This window comes from Pan troglodytes, chromosome 11 (genome assembly GCF_028858775.2).
Source record: "Pan troglodytes isolate AG18354 chromosome 11, NHGRI_mPanTro3-v2.0_pri, whole genome shotgun sequence".
NCBI lineage: Eukaryota > Metazoa > Chordata > Mammalia > Primates > Hominidae > Pan > Pan troglodytes.
This window is the reverse complement of record NC_072409.2, coordinates 115752254-115774300: the sequence shown is the minus strand read 5'-3', so window position 1 is coordinate 115774300 and position 22047 is coordinate 115752254. Positions and strand designations below refer to the sequence as shown.

The 22047-nt window shown below is 34.9% G+C and overlaps 1 protein-coding gene across 14 annotated transcripts in view; it reads right to left on the bottom strand.

Moving 5' to 3' along the window:
• Positions 1–22047, bottom strand: part of ZNG1A (Zn regulated GTPase metalloprotein activator 1A) — a 59004-nt gene that overhangs the window by 26193 nt on the left and 10764 nt on the right. For 6 of the 14 annotated variants that reach the window (XM_063788026.1, XM_063788028.1, XM_054657878.2 and 3 more), the window contains 5 exons: positions 17656–17715; positions 16086–16123; positions 10141–10187; positions 8375–8461; positions 5700–5744 (listed from right to left, as the gene is read on the bottom strand). In XM_063788026.1, coding sequence (XP_063644096.1) covers positions 5700–5744; positions 8375–8461; positions 10141–10187; positions 16086–16123; positions 17656–17715 — 277 coding nt within the window. Of the gene's footprint in view, positions 1–5699; positions 5745–8374; positions 8462–10125; positions 10188–16085; positions 16124–17655; positions 17716–22047 lie in introns of all 14 variants that reach the window. The other 8 variants (XM_063788025.1, XM_054657886.2, XM_054657888.2 and 5 more) reach the window with 3 other exon arrangements.

Sequence of the window (22047 nt, the reverse complement as noted above, 5' to 3'; positions counted from 1 at the left end):
TGAGACTCCGCCTCAAAAGAAAAAAAAAAAAAAAAGAACAGCAGAGGACAGTGATTTCTCATAATCAAAGCTAAGGTGAAGAAATATTTAAAGAAAATGACAAATGTATAATTTCAAATTTAGATTCCAGAAGCTTGCCAAACATTTGTTAAATTTTCTTACAAGGAAAAAAAACATCATTGGTCAGATTCAAGATTTTTTTTTCTTTAATGCACAAACATATAAGAAAAAACATCTCCTTTATCTTAGGACTGACCAACTGTGCCTGCTTTCTTTATTCTCAACAGTCTATCACATACTTGTACTCGTGGCAACAATACTGTGTTAGATTACGAATGCTTATCTTGGCAAAAGAGAGACAAATTCCCATCTTATTACTCCAAAGTTCTATGTTAGTAGACTATAACAGCAACTCAAATTCTGGGCATTTTAGATGTACAGAATTAGAAAAATGATCAAGCAAAGAAGCAAATGTTCTATGAAGAAATTTTTGAATATCAGTTTACACTAAAAGGCCATCTTAATATTAAACATATTTCCTTTTTCACCCCCCACCCCTCCCCCCACTACTGAGCATATTTATATTGACAGGTCACAAACAAGGGGCACGGGGGCTCCACTTTGGGAGGCCAAGGTGGGCGGATCACTTTGAGGCCAGGAGTTTGACACCAACCTGGCCAATGTGGCGAAACCGTCTCTACTAAAAATACAAAAATTAGCTGGGTGTGGTGGTGCACACCTGTAATCCCAGCTACCCGGAGGGTGAAGCAGGAGAATCGCTTGAACCCAGGAGGCAGAGGTTTCAGTGAGCCGAGATCGCACCACCGCACTCCAACTTGGGGGACACAGTGAGATTCTGTCTCAAACCAGAGTGAGAATCTGTCTCAAAAAGATAAAAATAAATAAAAATAAAAATAAAAATAAACCAAATGAATGAAGTTTCCCTCCAAGTTTGTCATCTTCATCTTAGGAAATAGCTTAAAGTTTAATAAAGTTTACACATGCCAATTTTGTGAATATCAAATTCAACAGTTTGGAAACACAAGCTTCTAAATAAACTGTTTCACTGTGACAGTGTCCTTGAGAATACATGTCATCCAGAGGTAATTCTGCTTTATACTCAGATTTTCTTTCCATACTTCCAAAAAAGGATCAATATTAGACCTGTACAACAAATTACACTCTTTTACAGAAAATAATAAAATCTCCAAGTCTCTCACCAAATTTTCAAAAAAGAGGAAAAGTGTAAGCTTCCAGATGAAAGTTTCTATAGCTTTCCCCAAATTTAGTACCACCATGAAAAAGAAATTCTTCACTCATTCAAGGCATACGACTAGAAAACTAATTTCCATGGCATCAAATTAATTTCCTCCTTTGGAGATAAAACCATGAGATCTTTTCCAAAGCATTAAAATCGCCAAGAAAAAAAAAAAAAAAAAGAAAAAAAAGACCATTACCAGCATTTTAAAACTGAGTAAGAGAATGAAGTAAACAAAAAAGGGAAAGAAAAAGCTTCAAAAGTTCGTTTTTCTCCTCATTTCTTGAACTCTCTATTCCAGAAGTACCTAATGTTTTTCTTAAAAGAGAGGCTTTCAATTTTTCCCTAGGTCTAAAGGCTGCTTTAAGTAGCCTAAGACCAAGGACAGGAGAGTGAAAACGAAGAGGGTTTTGGCTCTCCAAGGTGGGGGTGGAATTGCAGCTACTGCTTAGGGATATTTTCCAGTGGTCATCTCTTCAAACTCCAGTGAGTCTCACAAACAGGGTGCACCAGCCAATCCAAGTATCCAGTATCTACAATGCAAACTGTAGATACTATCCAAATTGACAGTAGATAGCTCAGTAAATAGCTGAGCAAACTGCAATGATAGCTCAGTCTTGAACTCTGGAAACAAATTTCCAAAAGCCTTCCCCAGTGGCACTTCAAACTCAAAAACGTTTACAAAACTAATCACATTTTCCAAACCTGCTTCCACCACTACCCGACCTGTTGCTCCTCCTTCCTGTATTTCCTATACCTCAGAGATGAGCCTCACATTGAATCTACCTCCCAAGAGTCATGTTGCTTTTAAAATCCTTCACTAACTCCTTGCTCCCTACAGAAGAAAATCCAAACTATGTATCATGGCATTCAAGACCCTTTGCGGTAAGTTCTCTATCTCTTCAGTCATACCACTTTTTCTGTGCTACATAATACCAAGTTTTCTAGCCATTCTAAAATATTCAAAGGTCCCTGGAATACAAAATCTTCCTTATACCTGGAAAGTTATCCCTACCCTACTCCATCTGTAAAAGCCTTATTCATTCTTTAAGACTCAGGTCAATGACTGCCTTCTCGGTCAATATTTTCCTGACTCTTTTTAAGAAAAATTGAGCAATCATTCCCTCTATTTTCCTATTATTATAGAACTCTGTGCTTTTAAAATTCTTGTATTAATATTAATATCTATTATGTTGCCTTTTTGTTTGTTTGCTTCTGTTTCCCCCCAATGACTGATCTCCTTAAAGGCAGAGTTTTTGCCTTATCCATTGCTTATATAGTCCTTAAAATGCTATGAAATGCATAGCAGGCAGTTTGTCAAATTAATTTAACTTATTATTGACCAGCTGTGTTTTGGTTTTCCTCTGTTCAGTCCACTTACGTTTCTAAAAATTAAGAAAAAGTCTAGAGAAGATTAAAATGACACATCTTCTAACCTTTTACTCCTACTTCTGAAATCTATGTGGTTCACTAGTACTTCCATTTGCTACTAAATCAACTTAAGTCTTACCACTAAGACGATGCTACACACTATTCCTTTTCCTTACTCTTAACTACTCAAGGTGAGCCTTTTTCTACACATGCTTATAGCAGTTTATTGTCAGTACTTGTCAGCTACAAAATGGTAAAAAAAATTTTAAAAAAGAAAAAATAAAACAAAACTTCTATAAGTGTGACTTTGACTATTTTGTTAACCAAATCTCCGGTTTTTTTGTTTTTTTTTTTTTGAGACACAGTCTCGCTCTGTCACCCAGGCTGGAGTGCCGTGGTGCGATCTCAGCTCACTGCAAGCTCCGCCTCCCGGGTTCACGCCATTCTCCTGCCTCAGCCTCCTGAGTAGCTGGGACTACAGGCGCCCACCACCAGGCTCAGCTGATTTTTTGTATTTTTAGTAGAGACGGGGTTTCACAGTGTTAGCCAGGATGGTCTCCATCTCCTGACCTCGTGATCCGCCCACCTTGGCCTCCCAAAGTGCTGGGATTACAGGCGTGAGCCACCGCGCCCGGCCCAAATCTCCAGTTTCTAAACTGGTAAGCTCAAGTTGCTATGCCTCAAGGAATTTGAGAGAATATTTAATGTAAGATTCAGGACCCAATAGTAAGAATTCTACTCAGGATATCTGATCTTCATTGAAAAGGATTCTAATCCAACTTCAGTCCTCATGGCAAGGAAGTACTCTTTCAGAAAGTCCCTAGATTCTCAGATGCATTGGCAAGCACCATACACTGAAGAACTCACAGAAGATTTTAGTCACTAGTCCCTAGATTCTCAGATGCATTGGCAAGCACCATACACTGAAGGATTCACAGAAGATTTTAGTCACTAGTCCCTAGATTCTCAGATGCATTGGCAAGCACCATACACTGAAGGACTCACAGAAGATTTTAGTCACTAGTCCCTAGATTCTCAGATGCATTGGCAAGCACCATACACTGAAGGACTCACAGAAGATTTTAGTCACTAGTCCCTAGATTCTCAGATGCATTGGCAAGCACCATACACGGAAGAACTCACAGAAGATTTTAGTCACTAGTCCCTAGATTCTCAGATGCATTGGCAAGCACCATACACGGAAGAACTCACAGAAGATTTTAGTCACTAGTCCCTAGATTCTCAGATGCATTGGCAAGCACCATACACTGAAGGATTCACAGAAGATTTTAGTCACTAGTCCCTAGATTCTCAGATGCATTGGCAAGCACCATACACTGAAGGATTCACAGAAGACTTTAGTCACTAGTCCCTAGATTCTCAGATGCATTGGCAAGCACCATACACTGAAGGATTCACAGAAGATTTTAGTCACTAGTCCCTAGATTCTCAGATGCATTGGCAAGCACCATACACTGAGGGATTCACAGAAGATTTTAGTCACTAGTCCCTAGATTCTCAGATGCATTGGCAAGCACCATACACTGAAGAACTCACAGAAGATTTTAGTCACTAGTCCCTAGATTCTCAGATGCATTGGCAAGCACCATACACGGAAGAACTCACAGAAGATTTTAGTCACTAGTCCCTAGATTCTCAGATGCATTGGCAAGCACCATACACTGAAGAACTCACAGAAGATTTTAGTCACTTGCTCACTCATCCACTTGAAGTAAGAAAAATCAATCACTGCATGTTTATTGTTCTATAATAAAGCAAATGTTAGACATAAAAGTTAGAAATGTCAAACACACTAAATTGTTACATAATAAACTAATCAAGACACAACTTTTATTCAGGACATGGATATTTCTGAAATGAAAACAAAAGAAGAGAATTGACTTAAAATGTTTATAAATACGAATATTATGACAGAACCAAAGCTATTTATGAGCATTATTTTTAAAAGCTTCTTTAAGTATTATGCACTTGTCTGTGTGACATTTTGTAAAGCGGAGAAAAATTAAGGAGAAAGGAATTGTAGAACACTAACAGGAAGAGGACAGATACTGAGGAATGGCTCGTGGTATAAGTGAGATTATCAGAGACTTTCTACAATGGAATTTGAAATGCAGGGAGCACTTTTGGTGTATGGTTGTAGAGGACTTACACTAAGGGCATTCTTCTGCTACCTCTGCCAGCAGATGAGTGGCTCCTGAGAATGCATACCAAATTAATTCCCCAGCTGTTCACATGCATATAAGCAGCTGCTGCTGTTACTGCCTAATACTTATGGCAGTCTGGCAGCACCTCTAATCTCTGCCATAGCAGACAAGCCACTCACCTAAGGCCTCTGCTGTACTTCCAAAGAAAGAATTTCTCAAGTAGAGACTGAGTGGAACTAGACTGCCAGCTGTGAGCCTCAGAGCTCCTGGCTGCCTGTTGCTGAGTCGCTGAGTCTATTAGCTGCTGAGCCTTTCTCACCAAAAAAAAAAAAAATGAGCTTAATAAAATAACCCTGCACAGAAATTTTCTGAAATTAAGATAACATTCAATGGAAAACAGAATTTAATCTACAGAAATACACTTCACAGATGTTTTAGGAACAGAACCTAGAGAAAATGAAAGTCAAAATTTAATAAAAGAATTTGTCAGGAACTTCAAGGTAAAGACTCCATGTATTTTTTGGCAACTATAAAACACTAAGAAGGCTTTTTAAATATTAAAAAGCCATTTAAACACTTCAAATTAAGATTCCTCAATATACTTCAGATTTCTGTACTGAGTTACCCTCTCGAGTGTTTGGAAGTCTTTTCTTCCTCATTAAGCAAACACTTACACAGTGTTATCATGGCTTTGTAATCTTAGTTTTGAAGACAGGCAAATGTACTAGCCAAATATGCCAAACTAACTTATTAAGAGCATTCCAAACAACATTTTGGATCCAATTCTTTTTAAATGCACTTAGATCTTTCTTATATCAGAATCAAGCATATTTGTCAATTATTTAATGTTTATTATTAATAACTAAAATGATTTGTTATTAATAGGAATAGCTTTTTTAAAGTACCTTGATCTTTGTGTTTCTAAGATTTGTCCTAGTCCATTTATGGATCTGAAATAAATAATAAATGAGGAAGCCAAAGTTTAAAAGTAAAAATTAACTTTTTTAAAAAGTATACAAAGTATATTGTTTCTAAAACAGGAAATAAGCATACCCAAATACATCTGGAACCAGAAAAAAATTAAAAACAGAAAAACAAAACTTGCTTTAAAAAATAATTGTGATTTTCCTTCAAACAATAAATCACATATATTCCACTCATACATCAATAAAACATATATGCAAAAATTCGCACAACTGTCAGATTAAGGGCTACTTTGTGGTTAATAAAAAGACGCTTCACTTTAGAAAAAATCATTCATAAATAGTCAGTTATCCTAGTGTTCTTAAAAATGAGTAGATACTCAAAATTTTTACGGTGGTCACTTTTTTCCTCAGGCATACATGGTAGAAATGGCTATATACACACTAAAAATAAAAACCTAGTTGTTAGTTGCTTTGCCCCCAGCCTGTCCTTAGTATTCACAGTAATTCTAAGTCACACATCCCAGGTTCCTTTATAGAATAACCTCGTCAGTTCCCTAATTAGGCTCTCTGCCCGTTATGCCTGTTCTCCCTCTTTTGATACTATAGAATATGGCTTTGTATGGCACCAAAAAGTACCTGTTAAATTCTTTTCAACACACTGTACACCTCCTCATCTATTTATCTTTTCCATTGCCTATCATCAATCATCAATTCTCTATCATGAATTCAATTGTCTTTAGGGTTACTTACCCAAGATTCTTGCTACTTGTTCAAGTTTGTTCTCATGGGTAAGGCTTCCCACATATAATGATTCTGAGGCAAGTCTCTCCACTATTTTACAAAATTCTTAAATCTTCTTTTATGAATACACTCTAGTCTGATGGCTAATTCCTCTCAAACATGTTGACCTTTTTTCACCTCCCCAGATATCATTCTGAGTCAGTCACAAGTCTGATATCAAGGGAGGGTAAAAGCCAAAAGGGTGTGTAATTTATCAAATTGCTTTTTCCAAATTCATTTCTAGTACTGTTAACAAGCTGGCTAATAGTCAATATTGTCAGTGTCAGAGATTTAGCTTAGGTCTCTATAAGGATATAAAAGTCAAGTAATAATTATCATTCCTTTTATGCCAAAAACGTTTGCTAAATAGATTGTGTTCTTCTTAGCAATCACAATGGTGCACAAGATTTATGAAGAGAAACAAGATTAGAAGACCAGTGTCAAAAAATGTAAAAGCAATCTTCATTCATCAGTTTCTCCTTTTCAAAATCAGCCATCTTTTTCTTTCTTCCCTTTTTTACTATACCTTGAACTTACTATGTAAGCTAAGAAAAAAATTACATAATAATAGCTAACAGAGCACTTACTATGTGTCAGCACTGTGCAAAGTTTACCAACATTGTCTCATGTAATACTCAAAGCAAACTTATGATAGGCATTATGCCTTTTACAGAGGAGGCTTTAAAAGGGTAAATAAGCTCCCTAAGAAGACAATGAGAAACAGACCAAGGATTGGAACCCAAGCAGATTCCAAGGTCTGTGATCTTTAACACTACGCAACAATACCTACCCTCCACATGGAGACATTATATCTTTTTATAGTAAAGTTTAAGGACATTACTATTAAAATAAGATGAAATATGTGGAAAAAATATGAATTTCTTTCTTCCACAATCATTAATCATGGCAAATAATCTCCTAATGAGCCTTACCTTTATTGATTCAATTTATAACATATACTATATGAACTGAGATGACAGATTCAAAATCTAATGTCAGTAGAACTTATAAATACTAAGAATAGTAATTTTGCGCCATCACGCTCAAAGCATTGTACACATTAAAGATAACCAATAATAATAGCTACCGAATGTCTCTCTGTATAGGGCTTTTATTAGTTCAGGTCTTACAAAATAATTCAAAACAAAGTCCCTGAACTATAACCTCATTTGAAAAGTCCATCTTTGTTTTCAAAAGGAATGGGAGTCTCCAGAACAGTCAGCAAAATGACTGCTAGCACATATTTGAGCATCATTCATATTGTCCTGATTGTCCTATGCTGATCAGCCTTGGCTATGGACAAAGAAGATATTAAAGCAAGCTGGAAGACAAGGCATGGTTGACAGTTAAGGAAGATGAAGTCAACAAGAGTTCAGGGAAAACTGAGACCACTTGAGTCAGGGAAGACTTCACATAGGAAGGGGGGAGAGACAGAATAGGCTCTATAGAATAAATTAAAAAAAAAAACAGAACAAGAAAGAACTCAGGGATTGGCAGAGTGAGAATACATTATGAGTAAAGACAGGAACTGACAGGATGCATCCATGGGAAAGTGAATTAACCATCCTGGGTAAAGTTAGGGAAGACTGACATTAGGGAAGAGTCAAAGAGAAGACAGGAAAAGAAAGATGGAGTGAGAAGACCCTGAATATCAGTCTATTAACTGTGAACTATATTCTGCAAGCACTGGGGACTAATTTTATGTATTACCATTTATATAACAATTAGCCATCAACAATATATGTGATTCCCTAACGTTCTTGAAGCAGGTCAACCTTGTACCTTAAGTTTCTACAGGGCAACAATCAGAGTAAAAAATACTCTGTGTATACAATATGGATCTGTAGGCACTTAACACACTCATCATTTTGTACCTAATTGTCGTTCTTAATTTCTTTACATCTTCTTCTGGAACCAAGTCTGTTTTATTAATGAGAATGATATCTGCCAAAGCAACTTGCCTAAAATAGCAAACAAAAAGAAATGTTAAGAAATTTTAAATAATATACACGCATGCAGATTAATACATCAAAAGAGAAATGTTAACAAATTAAAAATAAATAAAAACACCTCACATAGATCAATAAATCAGTTAAGAATTATATAGTGCTCTATAGGAGTGATTCAGTTTACTCCTAATCCGCTAATTTTTCAATGTGAATGAATTGTATTCATTACTATGCAAGTTCAGATTTCACATTACCCATTCGCAAAGTATTTACTAAGTTCTGTTACTTGCTACTCTTGTGCTACAAAGGTAAGTCTCAAAAAGTTTACAATCAAAAGGATGATTTTAAACTCATAATTTTCTTTGTGAAGAAAAGCATAAAATTCAGATATCCAATATGGTAAAAAGAAGAGTTTACCTACTAAAATACTGTAATATTTACCAAAATTTTCCAAGAAATAGAATAACTTCACTTAATACTAAAAACTGTATTAAACAGGTTTTTTAAAACTATACTTCAGAGCTGGGCATGGTAGAGCACACCTGTAGTCCTGGCTACTTAGGAGGCTGAGGAGGGAGGATCCCTTAAGCCCAGGAGTTCAAGTCCAACCTGGGCAACATAGCAAGACTCCATCTCTTAAAAAAAAATAAGCTATACTTCAGAAGATATATCAGGATATTGCACAAATGTCTTCTTTATCACTATAAATATACTGTATATTATCTCTGTAAAGAATCCAGTTGACTGAATGCTAGACAACAAAGTAGATGATAATAATCAGAAGCTCTATTTTCTATTAACAGGATAGTAAAACTGGAAATTCTTTCAATTTTCCTCAATTATTCAGGGTCTTATGCTTTATCTCAAAGAATACAACTAAATTCTCAAAACTAAATCCACTTTAGTTCACTGAAAGAGCAGGTTTCAACAGTATGGACATCACAAATCCAATTTGGCTATTTTCTATTTGGCTTATTTATATTTTCTATAATAACCATATTTTCATAAGGAAAAAAGTTACAAAAATACTTAAGTTCAGCCAGGCACAGTGGATTCATGCCTGTAATCCCAGCACTTTGGGAGGCCGAGGCGGGTGGATCACCTGAGGTCAGGAGCTCGAGACCAGCCTGGCCAACATGGTGAAACCCCATCTCTACTAAAAAAATAAAAAATAAAAATAAATAAAAAAATAAAATGCAAAAATTAGCTGGGCCTGGTGGCGGGTGCCTGTAATCCCAGCTACTTGGGAGGCTGAGGCAGGAGAATCGCTTGAACCTGGGAGGCGGAGGTTGCAGTGAGCCTGCACTTCAGCCTGGGTGACAGAGTGAGATTCTGTCTCAAAAAATAATAATTATTATTATTATTATACATATATTATATATAAAATCTTCAATCCCAAAGAAATTGTATGACAAGAAAATATTTTTAAATGTTAATATTTCCCGAGTTCCTCAAAATTACAGAACTCCTGTGTTCAGCATTCACCTTATGCTACAACAAAAATGACTTTAAGTAAAATTTAGTTATGAGATCATTATAAATAGATAGCAATAATTCAACCAAGGGAAAAAAAGAAAATAAATTTTCCTTGACTATGTTTTAAAATTTCTTAGTTTGTTTTTGGTTTTCATCTTAGTGATTTTTCTCTTTACAATTAGCCAGCAATCAATATATACTTTAAATATGAATACTTAGTAGCTTCATTGATAAGGCCATCAGGTTTCTCTTCTGTTAAATGCTAAACAAAACAAAGTTTGAATAAAGTTACTATAATACAATAAAAAATCTAATGTCAACACAAAGGATTTTACTTTAGAGACATTTTCTTGCATCTAATAAAAACTTCAACATGTTCTGTTACTGAATACACAAATCCAAAACTAACTTTTCTAGCTGAAAGCATTTTTCTTCCCCATTTGCAATTTTTTTCTACAAGTGAACCTGTGGGGTTTTATAGGGGGAGGAAGAGGGCTTAGGATTTCATACTCCTGACCTTTTCTTTTACTTAAAAGGAAAACCCCTTTGATTCACATAATGTCATAAAAACATAGAAGATTACAGTTCAGATTTTAGGTATTTTCCTTCTTACAAAACTGTTCTGGTTCTAAATATTCATTATTACTTATTTTAAAAAAAGGATAACCACTGAAATATACTTTCTTAGAATCTAATATACTTCCCTTCACACCAAACCCCCATATTAGAATCTAAAATACTTCCCTACACCCCAGCCCACAATCATGCACCACGTGAACTCAGTACTAGGCCTTTCAAACACCCTAGAAACAAATAAGTGGCGGGAAGGCTGATTCAGCCCTGATTCTAGCCTAAAAGCAGTTTATCATTTAGAAACCCATACTTGCTAATCTGGCCTCTCAGTGCAACTGTTTATTTTACTGATCTCTCCAGAGTCAGACTAACTCCAAAAAATATTTTGACACTGACTTAGAGCCCAAGTGGTAGTTTTCATCTCTCTGGAGGCAAGTTTTGTTGTCTGTTTTTTTTTTTCCCCCTCATAATCCTGTTTACATCCCTAACGTCATCAACATCACAAGCTTCTTCTCTGGGAAATTACACTTTTACCCTCATTACCTCAAACCTCAATAGAGGTTCCCTGTCACAATAAAAAGCTGGCTACTGAGGTTTAGAGGCAACTAGATTATAGTAATACTCTATATTTGAAGCCAACTTTACAAATGAATTAAATCCTTGAATCTAACTTTATAAATTATATACATTTTTCTCATTTAGCTTTCATAATAATTATGGGAGACGGCTATTTTCATTTATAAAGGAAGAAACTAAATCTAACACCCTCATCATCACAGGATCCTATATTTTATATACAACCACAGGGACTTTTTTTTTTAATTGAACACACACCCATCAAGTAAAATGAACATAATTTTAAAGTCTTTGTGAAATCTTTTATGCCACATAAAATCAGTTTGTGTACAATGCTACACAAATGTCAATAACCATATATCAGAGCCAAACCAGTTTCACAATTCATGGGGAGATGATCATTAGGGGTATCTGAATAGTTTGGAACCTCAGAGCAAGCAGGTAATAATTTTATTTAACAAGCTTGATTAGGTCTATAGAAGAAACATTTTTTCCTTCTAAAAGTTCAGCAAATTCTATTTTGAGGAAAACAAAACTGAAATAAAATCATGGCAATGATACTTCTACTTCAGGCAAAATCTTGTTCAATTCAACTGCAGACCCACTCTGCAAATATGGAAGTCACAGAACTTGACAAGTATTGTATCAAAAATCATTCGATGCCAAAAGATCAAGTTTAATATTTTTTTCATAATTCATCTTGGCCTGAGGCTACAACAAGTCCTATTGTTATATACTCTGCCTCTAGAGAATGAGGCTGCTAACAGACCTTGGAATGGTGCCTGGCACAAAGGCTCAAGACATATTTGTTCAATGAATTGTAATTAACACCTCCTGTTGTGGGGATACATAAAAGATGTTACATGAAAAATGCCATCTAACATGCAGCAACAAATCTCTTCCCATTAAGCAGTAAATCTACTTAACAATGATATATTTTTGGCAAGGCATCTGCCTCTGAATGATCCTATAGTACTGAAAATTCTTTTTAAACTGAAATATTTTTCAAGATATTAGATTACTGACCTTATGAAAGCTTTTTTAACATATGAAATTGGGGTTATTTGGCTATGAGTTTGTGAGGCATAAAAATGATATGACAGAAGAATTACAGATTTGTTTTTGCATTTCCATGCCTAAATGTAACTAATACAATGTTAGTTTCACAAGGTAATGTGCAATGTTTTAAATGCATTTACCTCTCCAAAATATTAGAATTCTTCACTCAAAGCTAACAGTGGTAGACTAACGTTTTACTACTTTCAGGCAGTCAGAAAGTATCAAATATAAAAATAAATGAAAATCACCCCAAATGAGAGCCTGCCAATATTTACAGCTGTATTAAAATTATATGTAATCATATACAATTATAGCAGAAGAGATAAATGTCCTCTTCTATGCCCATAGGAAAGCCATACAAACATTTAAAAAAATAAGTGCATATTAACATTTATTTTCTTTAGACATCAGCCCTGCATTTCCCTCATGTGACTTCCTACCTTCCCAAGTCAAACTCTGCAAAAAGTATAAAATCAATGTCTTCTATTCAAAAGAACATTCTCCAATAATACATTATATACCATTTGGTCATTAAGTCAGATGACTTTCATTTATAAAATAAAACAAAATGGAAATTTTGGCATTCTATTCCACCTGTATAAGTAAATGAAGAAAAAATTTTTGCAAAATATTTTTTAAATATTTTATATTACATAGATGTCCAAAGTATTCCTTATCTCTGCTTAACAACTATGGCTTTTGCTTATATATCAAAAAAGACAAAAATAATTTTGATACTAATTAATCCAACATATTCAAAAGGCTAAGGATCAAAACCCCAATTTAACTTACCACAAGAAACAAAGGAAATTAAAGGGGAGTGGTGTGAGATGTTGGTCAAAGCATACAAAGTTTGTTATACAAGATGCATAAGTCATGGAGAGCTAATTACGGCATGATGACTGTAGTTAATTCTATTGTATACTTGAATCTGCTAAAACATAGATCTTAATTGTTCTTACCACCCCCTCTCAAAAAAATAGCAATGTGAGGTGATGGATAGGTTAACTAGCTCGATTGTTTTATAATGTAATTCACACATTGTATACCTTAAATATATATAATTCTTACTTGTCAATTATACCTCAATAAAGCTGGGGGGGGTTAGGGAGAGAAACAAAGGAACTCTCTGAAATAACACCACTGTAGACCTAACTTCATGAAGGGCTATAGGGTGTCCTTTTTTGCAGAAATAAAGAAAGAAGCCGGACCGAAAAAAGAGAAAGAAAGAAAAGAAAACACTATCTTAAAACCCACTGGCTATGAAAGAACACAGCTGTTGACCAGAGTGGAAATAAATCTAGTGCCAAAGATGTCTGGTGTCATTTTTAAAAAGCAGCAGCAGGAACTATTTCTTTCAAATGGATTGGTTACAGATGTAACACTATTTTAGTTTTTAAAAAATTATTGCATAATGTCAGTCTATTTATTGTTCTGGCCTTTTCCAAGCTAACTGTTTTCTGACTGAATTGTTTCAACAGATTGTGCAATATAACAGAGGAACCAAGAAGAAACCTCTCACTTGACCTTCTCTGGGTAACTTCATTCATTGCTTCTATTGCATTAAATGCTGTCACATTTGTGGAACTGAAAAGAACAATGTCAGTAGCCTGGGTGTCAAGTCCTGAGAATAGAGAGCTGTCATTTTAAGTTGTCCAATTCTTTGCCTATGATTAAAAAATGAATATTTCACATCAATGGGTGACAATCCCATTAGCATGATACCCCATGATATCAATTACCACTTCGGTTTCAATTTGGCTGGCTGGCCACAGGGTACCATTTCTCAGCTTTACTTGTGATGGGCTGGCTCTGTGAAGCATGACATTCTTAAATTGCTGCCCATTATCCAAGTGTCATTACTTGTACTGCCTCAGAATTCTCTGAATCACAAGCAGCTACTGAGGTCAAGCTTTGCAACCAGAGGAATTGGACAAGTTGGAAAATTCTTTATATCAAGGCAAAGTTATTTATCTGGCATCTGACTTAGAAAATCTAAAGTTTCCATTATCCTGACAGTGTGTCAGTTTTGTGTAGGTATATTGATTTAATAATTTAAGAGGTTTTATCAAGGTAGCAGGAGGTTAAACGTTTACTGTGTTTGCATTATTCAGAATGTCGCTTTGTTTTTTTGGCCTCTATCATGCTGATAATAGATTCTATTTAACTCTTCTCCATACCCAATTATACATATAAAATTATTCCTATAATCATAAAATACATAAACAGTTTGACTTTTAGCATGGCATTTTCAGTCTATCAAAATAAAAAAAAAAAATGTCTTAGCAGTTATCTGTCACATAGGTATATCAAATTTTGTAATAAATTTATGGAAGAGGTAGATTCAAACATGCCTATAATAAACATTCAAAATGAATAATTTGGGGCTTTTTTGCTACCTCCATAAGCATTTTGCAAGAAATATGATTTCCAACAGTCATTGGAATTTTTCTGCGTGAAACTGTAATACTGTATATGGGATCATTCTTTGATTCTTAAATTATATTCATAAATTCATAAATTGAGATTTTAAACTCTAAAAATGGAGTTTTCTTCCAAACTTTTCAAATTAGGGCACTCTATCAACGAGGGAGAGAAGGCCCAGTGAAGAGGTATTGGTAGCTATTTGACAAACCTGACACATCCCCTTAGAGCATAATTTCAGCAAAGATTTGGGAAAAAAAAGCAAACTTAAACATTAACAAGTTCAGGCCGGGCGTGGTGGCTCATGCCTGTAATCCCAGCACTTTGGGAGGCCGAGGCAGGTGGATCACTTGAGGTCAGGAGTTCATGACCAGGCTGGTCAACATGGTAAAATCCTGTCTCTACTAAAAATACAAAATTAGCTGGGCATGGTGGTGTGCACCTGTAATCCCAGATACTCAGGAGGCTGAGACAAGGGAATCGCTTGAACCTGGGAGGTGGAGGTTGCAGTGAGCCAAGATGGTGCCACTGCACTCCAGCCTGGGCAGCAGAGTGAGACTCTGTCTCAAAAAAAAAAAAAAAAATTAACACGTTCAGATATGAGGTTGGATACAAAACAGACACTAATTTTTAAACACTGAATTTAAACTTCTAAGAACTTACGGCTTTGGGCCCTATCCATATGCTCAGATTGGGAACGGGTCAGTGGGTGGGATGATTTCATTCTCTTCTGCCTTTAGTGGTATTTCACTTGGGAAGTTGAGAAACATCATTTTACTGTATGTAACAACATACTTTTAAAGATCTTACTAAATGCATTTTATAAATTAAACCTCATTTAAAGGCATTCTAGGACCTTAGAAGTTAACAAAAACATTCATAGTAGGATGTCTCTTATACTTGATCTTAGCCAAAAGACCAAGAAGCCATGCAAGATGCCTTTTAATGGAGAGAGTCTTCTTACTAATCCTATGTGTATATCCTGATTTTCTTCAACATGTACTTTTTAAATTTTAAGTTCCAGGGTACATGCTCAGGATGTGCAGGTTTGTTACATAGGTAAACGGGTGCCATGGTGGTTTGCTGCACCTATTAACCCATCACCTAGGTCTTCAATATTTTTTAAAAACTAATTTCCAGTGTGTGTTTAATAGTAATTTAACAAGAAAAATAAGATCTCAGATGCTTTATCAAGCTCAGCTTCTTCTACGGAACAGAAAAACTTACCAATATTGGGGTTGAATCCTTGTGAAGAGTTATACATACCAAACTCTATCCTAACCCCATATGCTTATTACAAATTATAATTCCAAATTTTATCACCAAATCAAACTCAGAGTAACAGAAAAGAAATATTTAACACAAACTAATAATTAAAACACAAATTTCACCTATTGTTCAGGATATCTTTTTGAGAAAGGTTTTTGTTAAAGAAAATTTCAGATACAAACATAAAGAAAATTAAACAATCAATCCCCATATTCCCAGCTCTCAATAATGAGCCACTCATAGCAATCTTTCAACTTACTTTTAATCCATATTTTGAATCCACAATAGTTATGATACCTACAAAGGAAAAAACATTTTAATCACTTTTTAAAAAGAATGTTTATTAATATTTATGCAACCATACTTCAGAATGAAAATTAAAACTAACCTATCTCAGTTCACAAATACTACTCAATAAAACAATGTACTGTTTTTTTCTCTTGCCAGTGCTGCCATTTAATTAAATTCCAGTAATAAGTCAATGCGTTTCCTGAGTGGCTAGCACTACTTTAAGGCACTAGAGAAGATATAAAACAAATAAAAATTTTAAATTAAATAAAAAAGAAAATAAGATTTCCTTGGCACTGAAAAAGCTTACAATCCAAAATATAAGTCAAATTTCATAACATAGTCAAATGTGATAAGTACATAAGACAGGTTATTTCTAGTTTATTTTCACATAATCAAAATCAAGACTTTTCTTAAGATTTAAATTATTGCCTAAAGAATGAGACATCTTAAGGTATCATTCCTAACATCTCTCACCAAATCCAAATCCAACTCATAAATGTTTTATATAACATATGCCTAAGTTTCCAAACTACCAATTCATTTTGCAATCTCTGAATATATGCTGATAACAAAAGAATGAGTTTAATTATGCCTAAGGAATTCAACCAGTTACCCGCCACATATATTAGAGCTCAATGATGGGGCCCAGCTTCATAATTCTTAAATTTCTTAATGATTATTACTTTTGAAAAAGTAAGAAAATTTCGACTGGTTTTTAAAAAGGTGAAAAAGGGAAAGAGAAAGGGAGAAAACATAGTCGCTTAACTAAGAAAGTTTCTAATATATTTTAAATGAAGGCATATCATTGCCCAAAAGTGTTCAGGTAAATAAAGTAAGGGAGGAGTGTTTAATTCTTATCTTCAAGAGAAAATAAAAGCAAAAATATGATCCTCATATTGCCTGGAGGATTAAAATAAAAGGCTCTAACATTATATTAAGGGCATAAATCAAACAACAGAGGATACAGAAAACCTACAAAGCATTTTTTTTTTAAAGAAAACCTTAGTGGAGGCACTAAATTGGAAGTTGAGTGACATCGAGTTCCACCACTGTCTGGGGTTTTTTAATCTATATGAACAAAGATTTCATCATTAAACTAAAGTGTGAAAAGAACAACAATGCAAGGAATTAAAGTTATAATATGAATGAACAACAATAAGCTTAACCATAAAGATTTTACTTAAAAACAAAAGAGGCAGGGTGTGGTGGCTCACGCCTGTAATCCCAGCACTTTGGGAGGCCGAGGCTGGCGGATCACCTGAAGTCAGGGGTTCAAGACCAGTCAGGCCAACATGGCGAAACCCCGTCTCTACTAAAAATCCAAAAATTAGCCAGGTACAATGGTGCACGCCTGTAGTCCCAGCTACTCGGGAGGCTGAGGCAGGAGAATCACTTGAACCCAGGAGGTAAAAGTTGCAGTGAGCCGAGATCATGCCACTGCACTCCATGCACTCCAGTCTGGGCAACAAAGTGAGACTCTGTCTCAGAAAAAAAAAAAAAAAACAAGAAAGATAAAAGAAAACTGTTTTTTAACTTACCATCAAGGTAAATATCACTCCCTAATTCAGCATCAACCCAAAACACAGAAGCCACTGCACCTGAAAATATATAATATTCATCAAATAAAAATATTTCTTCACACTGAGAAACATGATTCTATCCATGTTTTAATTTGCCCTGATAAAATTAACAGGTAAACACATATATCTTCTTATGGAAATTATAGTGATAGAACCTTTAACTATTTATAGCAAAAGGGAATTATAGTGATAGAACCTTTTACTATTTATACCCATTCCATTTCCATCTCTCGTTATTTCCTTTAAAAAAGACCAATTCTAACCACATATAAACAAAACATCATTCTTCTACCGATGCCATAATAATTTAATTAACAGATATTATCAAACAATTTGAGCAGTATGGCTTTGTGCACATCAGACTTATTTTTATTTTCTCACCTCTTTAATATGATAATCATTCAATCATAAATAGTGAATTATCACTCTAAAGGAAAAGGAAAACAAAACATAGATAATTCCAAAATCACTTGCCCAAAAAATATTTACTTGTAATCTGTGTAGAACTAGAAGTAAAATTATATACTCTATGGCATTACTAATTATTTCTCACACTATTTATTTAGTACTGTATAAAACCTGGGTCTTAGGAAAAATTTTTCCTAAATAATAAATTAAAACTTGCTTTTGACAGAAATTGGTTCAGTACCAAACCACATACCCTGATTAGTATGCCACAACGCAAGAAAAAGAAAACTGACAGCAAGGAAAGTATTTGATTTTTGAAAGCATCACAGGCCCAGTTAGTGACAGGGCTGTCTAAAAGAATGAGTGTAGGAGAAAAACAAGGATAATCAAACTCATTCCAACGTCTAAAGCTGTCCACCTACTCTGACAAGATGTGGTCCCCCAAGCATCACTCGGTGTCAACAATGAAATACCTGTCAGCTGTTTACAGTGATTACTCATGCAAGATATAGCAAGGGCCACAAGATCTAATGGTTTCCTGATACCTATTGATTTTTTCCCCAAAAACTTAATAGTTTTCCAATTTGACTCAAATAGGATTTGTGAGTAACAGGGGCTGAATCAATGTCCGTTCTTTTCAAGGAAATTACTTTACCATGACGATTATTTAACTTAGAACTGGAGAGTGTCAGTCTCCAAAACGGGAAACAACTGAATTGCCAATAAGAATTTTGTTCACTTTCTTGGCTAAAACATGATTTTAATTAATGAGGGGGAAAATTAAAGCTACCGTATCACTACTCCAAACAATAAGTCATTTAAAAAAGCATGAATTTTTTCACTCAGTAAAATATCTAACATACATAAATCATTTTGTAATTTTTAAAAATTCATTGATTTTTATTCCAATAAATAGTTTACAAATCCTACTGTTAATATTTGCCTCTTAAGTTGAAATGTGAGAGTATATTAATGCTTTATCCTAAAACTGGTATTTATCTTTGATATAATACTTGCCAGACTACATGAGAAAGATCTATTTAAAATTTGGATGTAGGTATTTAGGAGGAGTAAAGATGAATGAACAAAATTGATCAGTGGCTCTCAAACCAGGGAGCTTTTCTCCCCAGGGAATATTTGGCAATGTCTGAAGATGTTTTTGGTTGTCTTAACTAGGGGAATGCTACTGGCATCTAGTGGGTAGAAGCCAGGGATGTTGTTAAATATCCTACTCTGCACAGGGCAACCCCCTCACAACAAATAATGATCCAACCCAAAATGTTATTTGTGCTGACACTGAGAAAACCTGAACTACATTTTAGAATCTCCCTTCTTCAAAATCTAATAAAACAAAACATAAAAATAAAAAATAAAACAAAAAGGCCAACATTTTATTAGCAGCAACCAAATATAAAAGGGCCTGTCATAAATTTTGAAGACTGATAGTCAAAATAAGAAACAAAGTTATAGGTGATTGATGGTCATTCCCAACTCTACCCCTACCTCCAATAAGAGGTTGTAGGGAAATAGTTTACAAAATGCTAAACACTTACCAGAAATACACTCCAAAATGGCAAAAAGTAGAGCCGAGGAATGAATAAGCAACACAGGGAAAAGTCAACAAAAAAATGTCAAGAGTGAGTTTTAACCATCTCCATGCTTTGGGAAGGAGAAGGTCAGGTCACATTCTAGGGCTCAGAACAAAGAGAAATGAGAGGTCTGAGGTCGAATGATGTCCCCATACAAGGCAAAGGAATTTTATTCATAAGCAGTTGGGCACACCCAAGAGTGAAATACTTGGTACTTCAAGAGAGCAGAGCCTAAAAGCCACATTGCCCCCTTTGGCTCTCTGAATCACCACTTTTCCCTTCTCTTTCCCTCCACTCCAACAATATACAGCTTTCAAACTAGGGCTCAGGAGAAAAACAAACTTGGGTAAGGAGAGTGGAGTATTAAAAATATTTCCCATCAGCACCACATAGAAGTTCTCCCATATCAAGAAGAAACATGTATGCATATGTATTACAGCCTGACAAAAAGAAACACACACATACAGGGAATAAAAAGCAAGAAAGAACACAAAATGAAGAAATGAATAGGGCACACAAGTGGCAAAGAACCCATTCTGGAAGGATACATAACCCAATAAAAACTAAAGAAAATTCTCAACAACTTCATCATAATGAAGAACTTGAAAACAATACAACCTTATAATAAACAAGCTCAAAAGCAAGAAGAAGCAGAATAAGATGAAAATGCGGTTTGTAGTGCTAAAGAAACTTAGAGCCTGTATAACACAATGACTTAACCAATTAATTCATTTAAAATATCAAAAACAGGACAGACACTGGAGAAAACAGAATTATTGACAAAAAGAAAGGCTTCAGATGATCACAGTAAATGCAAAGGTAAAAGACAAATCAAAGCAATTAGAATACATACGAAGAACAAAAGAAAATTCAGTATTAAAAAAACTGGTGTCATGAAGTAGAGGATCTAATAATTTGACCAAAAAAAAGTATTCATGGTAATAAACAAGGAAAATGTTCTTAGAAGAACTAAGGGCATATTATAATTTAGGGAAAAATGATTATAAGTGACACTTAGATATACCTTGTTTATATTACTGAATTTCAAAAATAAAGAAGAAAACTCTCAGGCATTTTAGATTAAAAAAAAAAAAAGTGCCTTCAAGGAGGGAGGGAGAAAAATCAGACTTTTCTACAGTAACACTAGATGTCCCAAAATAATAAAACAGTGACCACAAAGTTCTAATGAAAGTGTTCCCAAACAAGTTATTTTTCAGGAATGAAAGCAATAGACAGACATTCTCAAGCATTAAAGAAAACAGCAAGCATTGAAACTCAGAGACTATAATACTCACAAATTCTTCCTAATAAAAGGAGAAAACATTGGACAAAGAAATCCAGCCAATCAAACACTAGGAGATTATGGAACAACATTTACAAAGTTGAGGGGGAAAAAAGTGTGACTGATAAATTTTATACCTAGCCAAGTAATCCTTCAAGTAATATAAAAACAAAAGACAAATATTTTGAATCAATGAAGTGTATAAGAACCCAAAGAATGCATGCAGTACCTGTAACTTGAAAAGACTGCCTGACAATGAAATTCAATCAGGAGATAGACTAACTCGGGAATGGAGAAGCAACAGTACTGGTAATGAGCACCAAAACTATTAAAACATAGAACTAAAAGAATTATGACAGAACCATGACAACATAAAGAATATGATCAACATGAAACTAGGCCAATTAATATCCTACAATGGCCTCTAAGTGTTCAAGTGAAAGGAACAGTCACCTGTTTCTCACTTTAAATCAAGAGCTAGAAATGATTATGCTTAGTGAGGAAGTTATGTTGAAAGCCAAGATACGCCAAAAGCTAGGTCTCTTGAGCCAGTTAGCTAAGTTGTGAATGCAAAGGAAAAGTTCTTGAAGGAAATTAAAAGTGCTACTCCAGTAAACACACAAATGATAATAAAACAGCCTTATTGCTGTTATGAAGTGGTCTGGATAGATGATCAAACAAGCCACAATGTTCCCTTAAGCCAAAGCCTAATTCAGAGCAACCCTAACTCTCTTCAGTTCTATGAAGGCTGAGAGAGGTGAGGAAGCTAGAGAAGAAAAGTTGGAAGGTAGCAGAGGTTGGTTCACAAGATTTAAAGAAAGAAGCCATCTCCATAACATAAAAGTGCAAGGGAAAGCAGCAAATGCTGATATAGAAGCTGTAGTAAACTACCTAGAAGATGTAGCTAACATCATTCATGAAAGTAGCTACACTAAGCAACAGACTTATTTTTTATTTATTTATTTATTTATTTTGAGATGGAGTCTTGCTCTGTCACCCAGGCTGGAGTGCAATGTGCAATCTCAGCTCACTGCCACCTCCGCCTCCCGGGTTCAAGCCATTCTCCTGCCT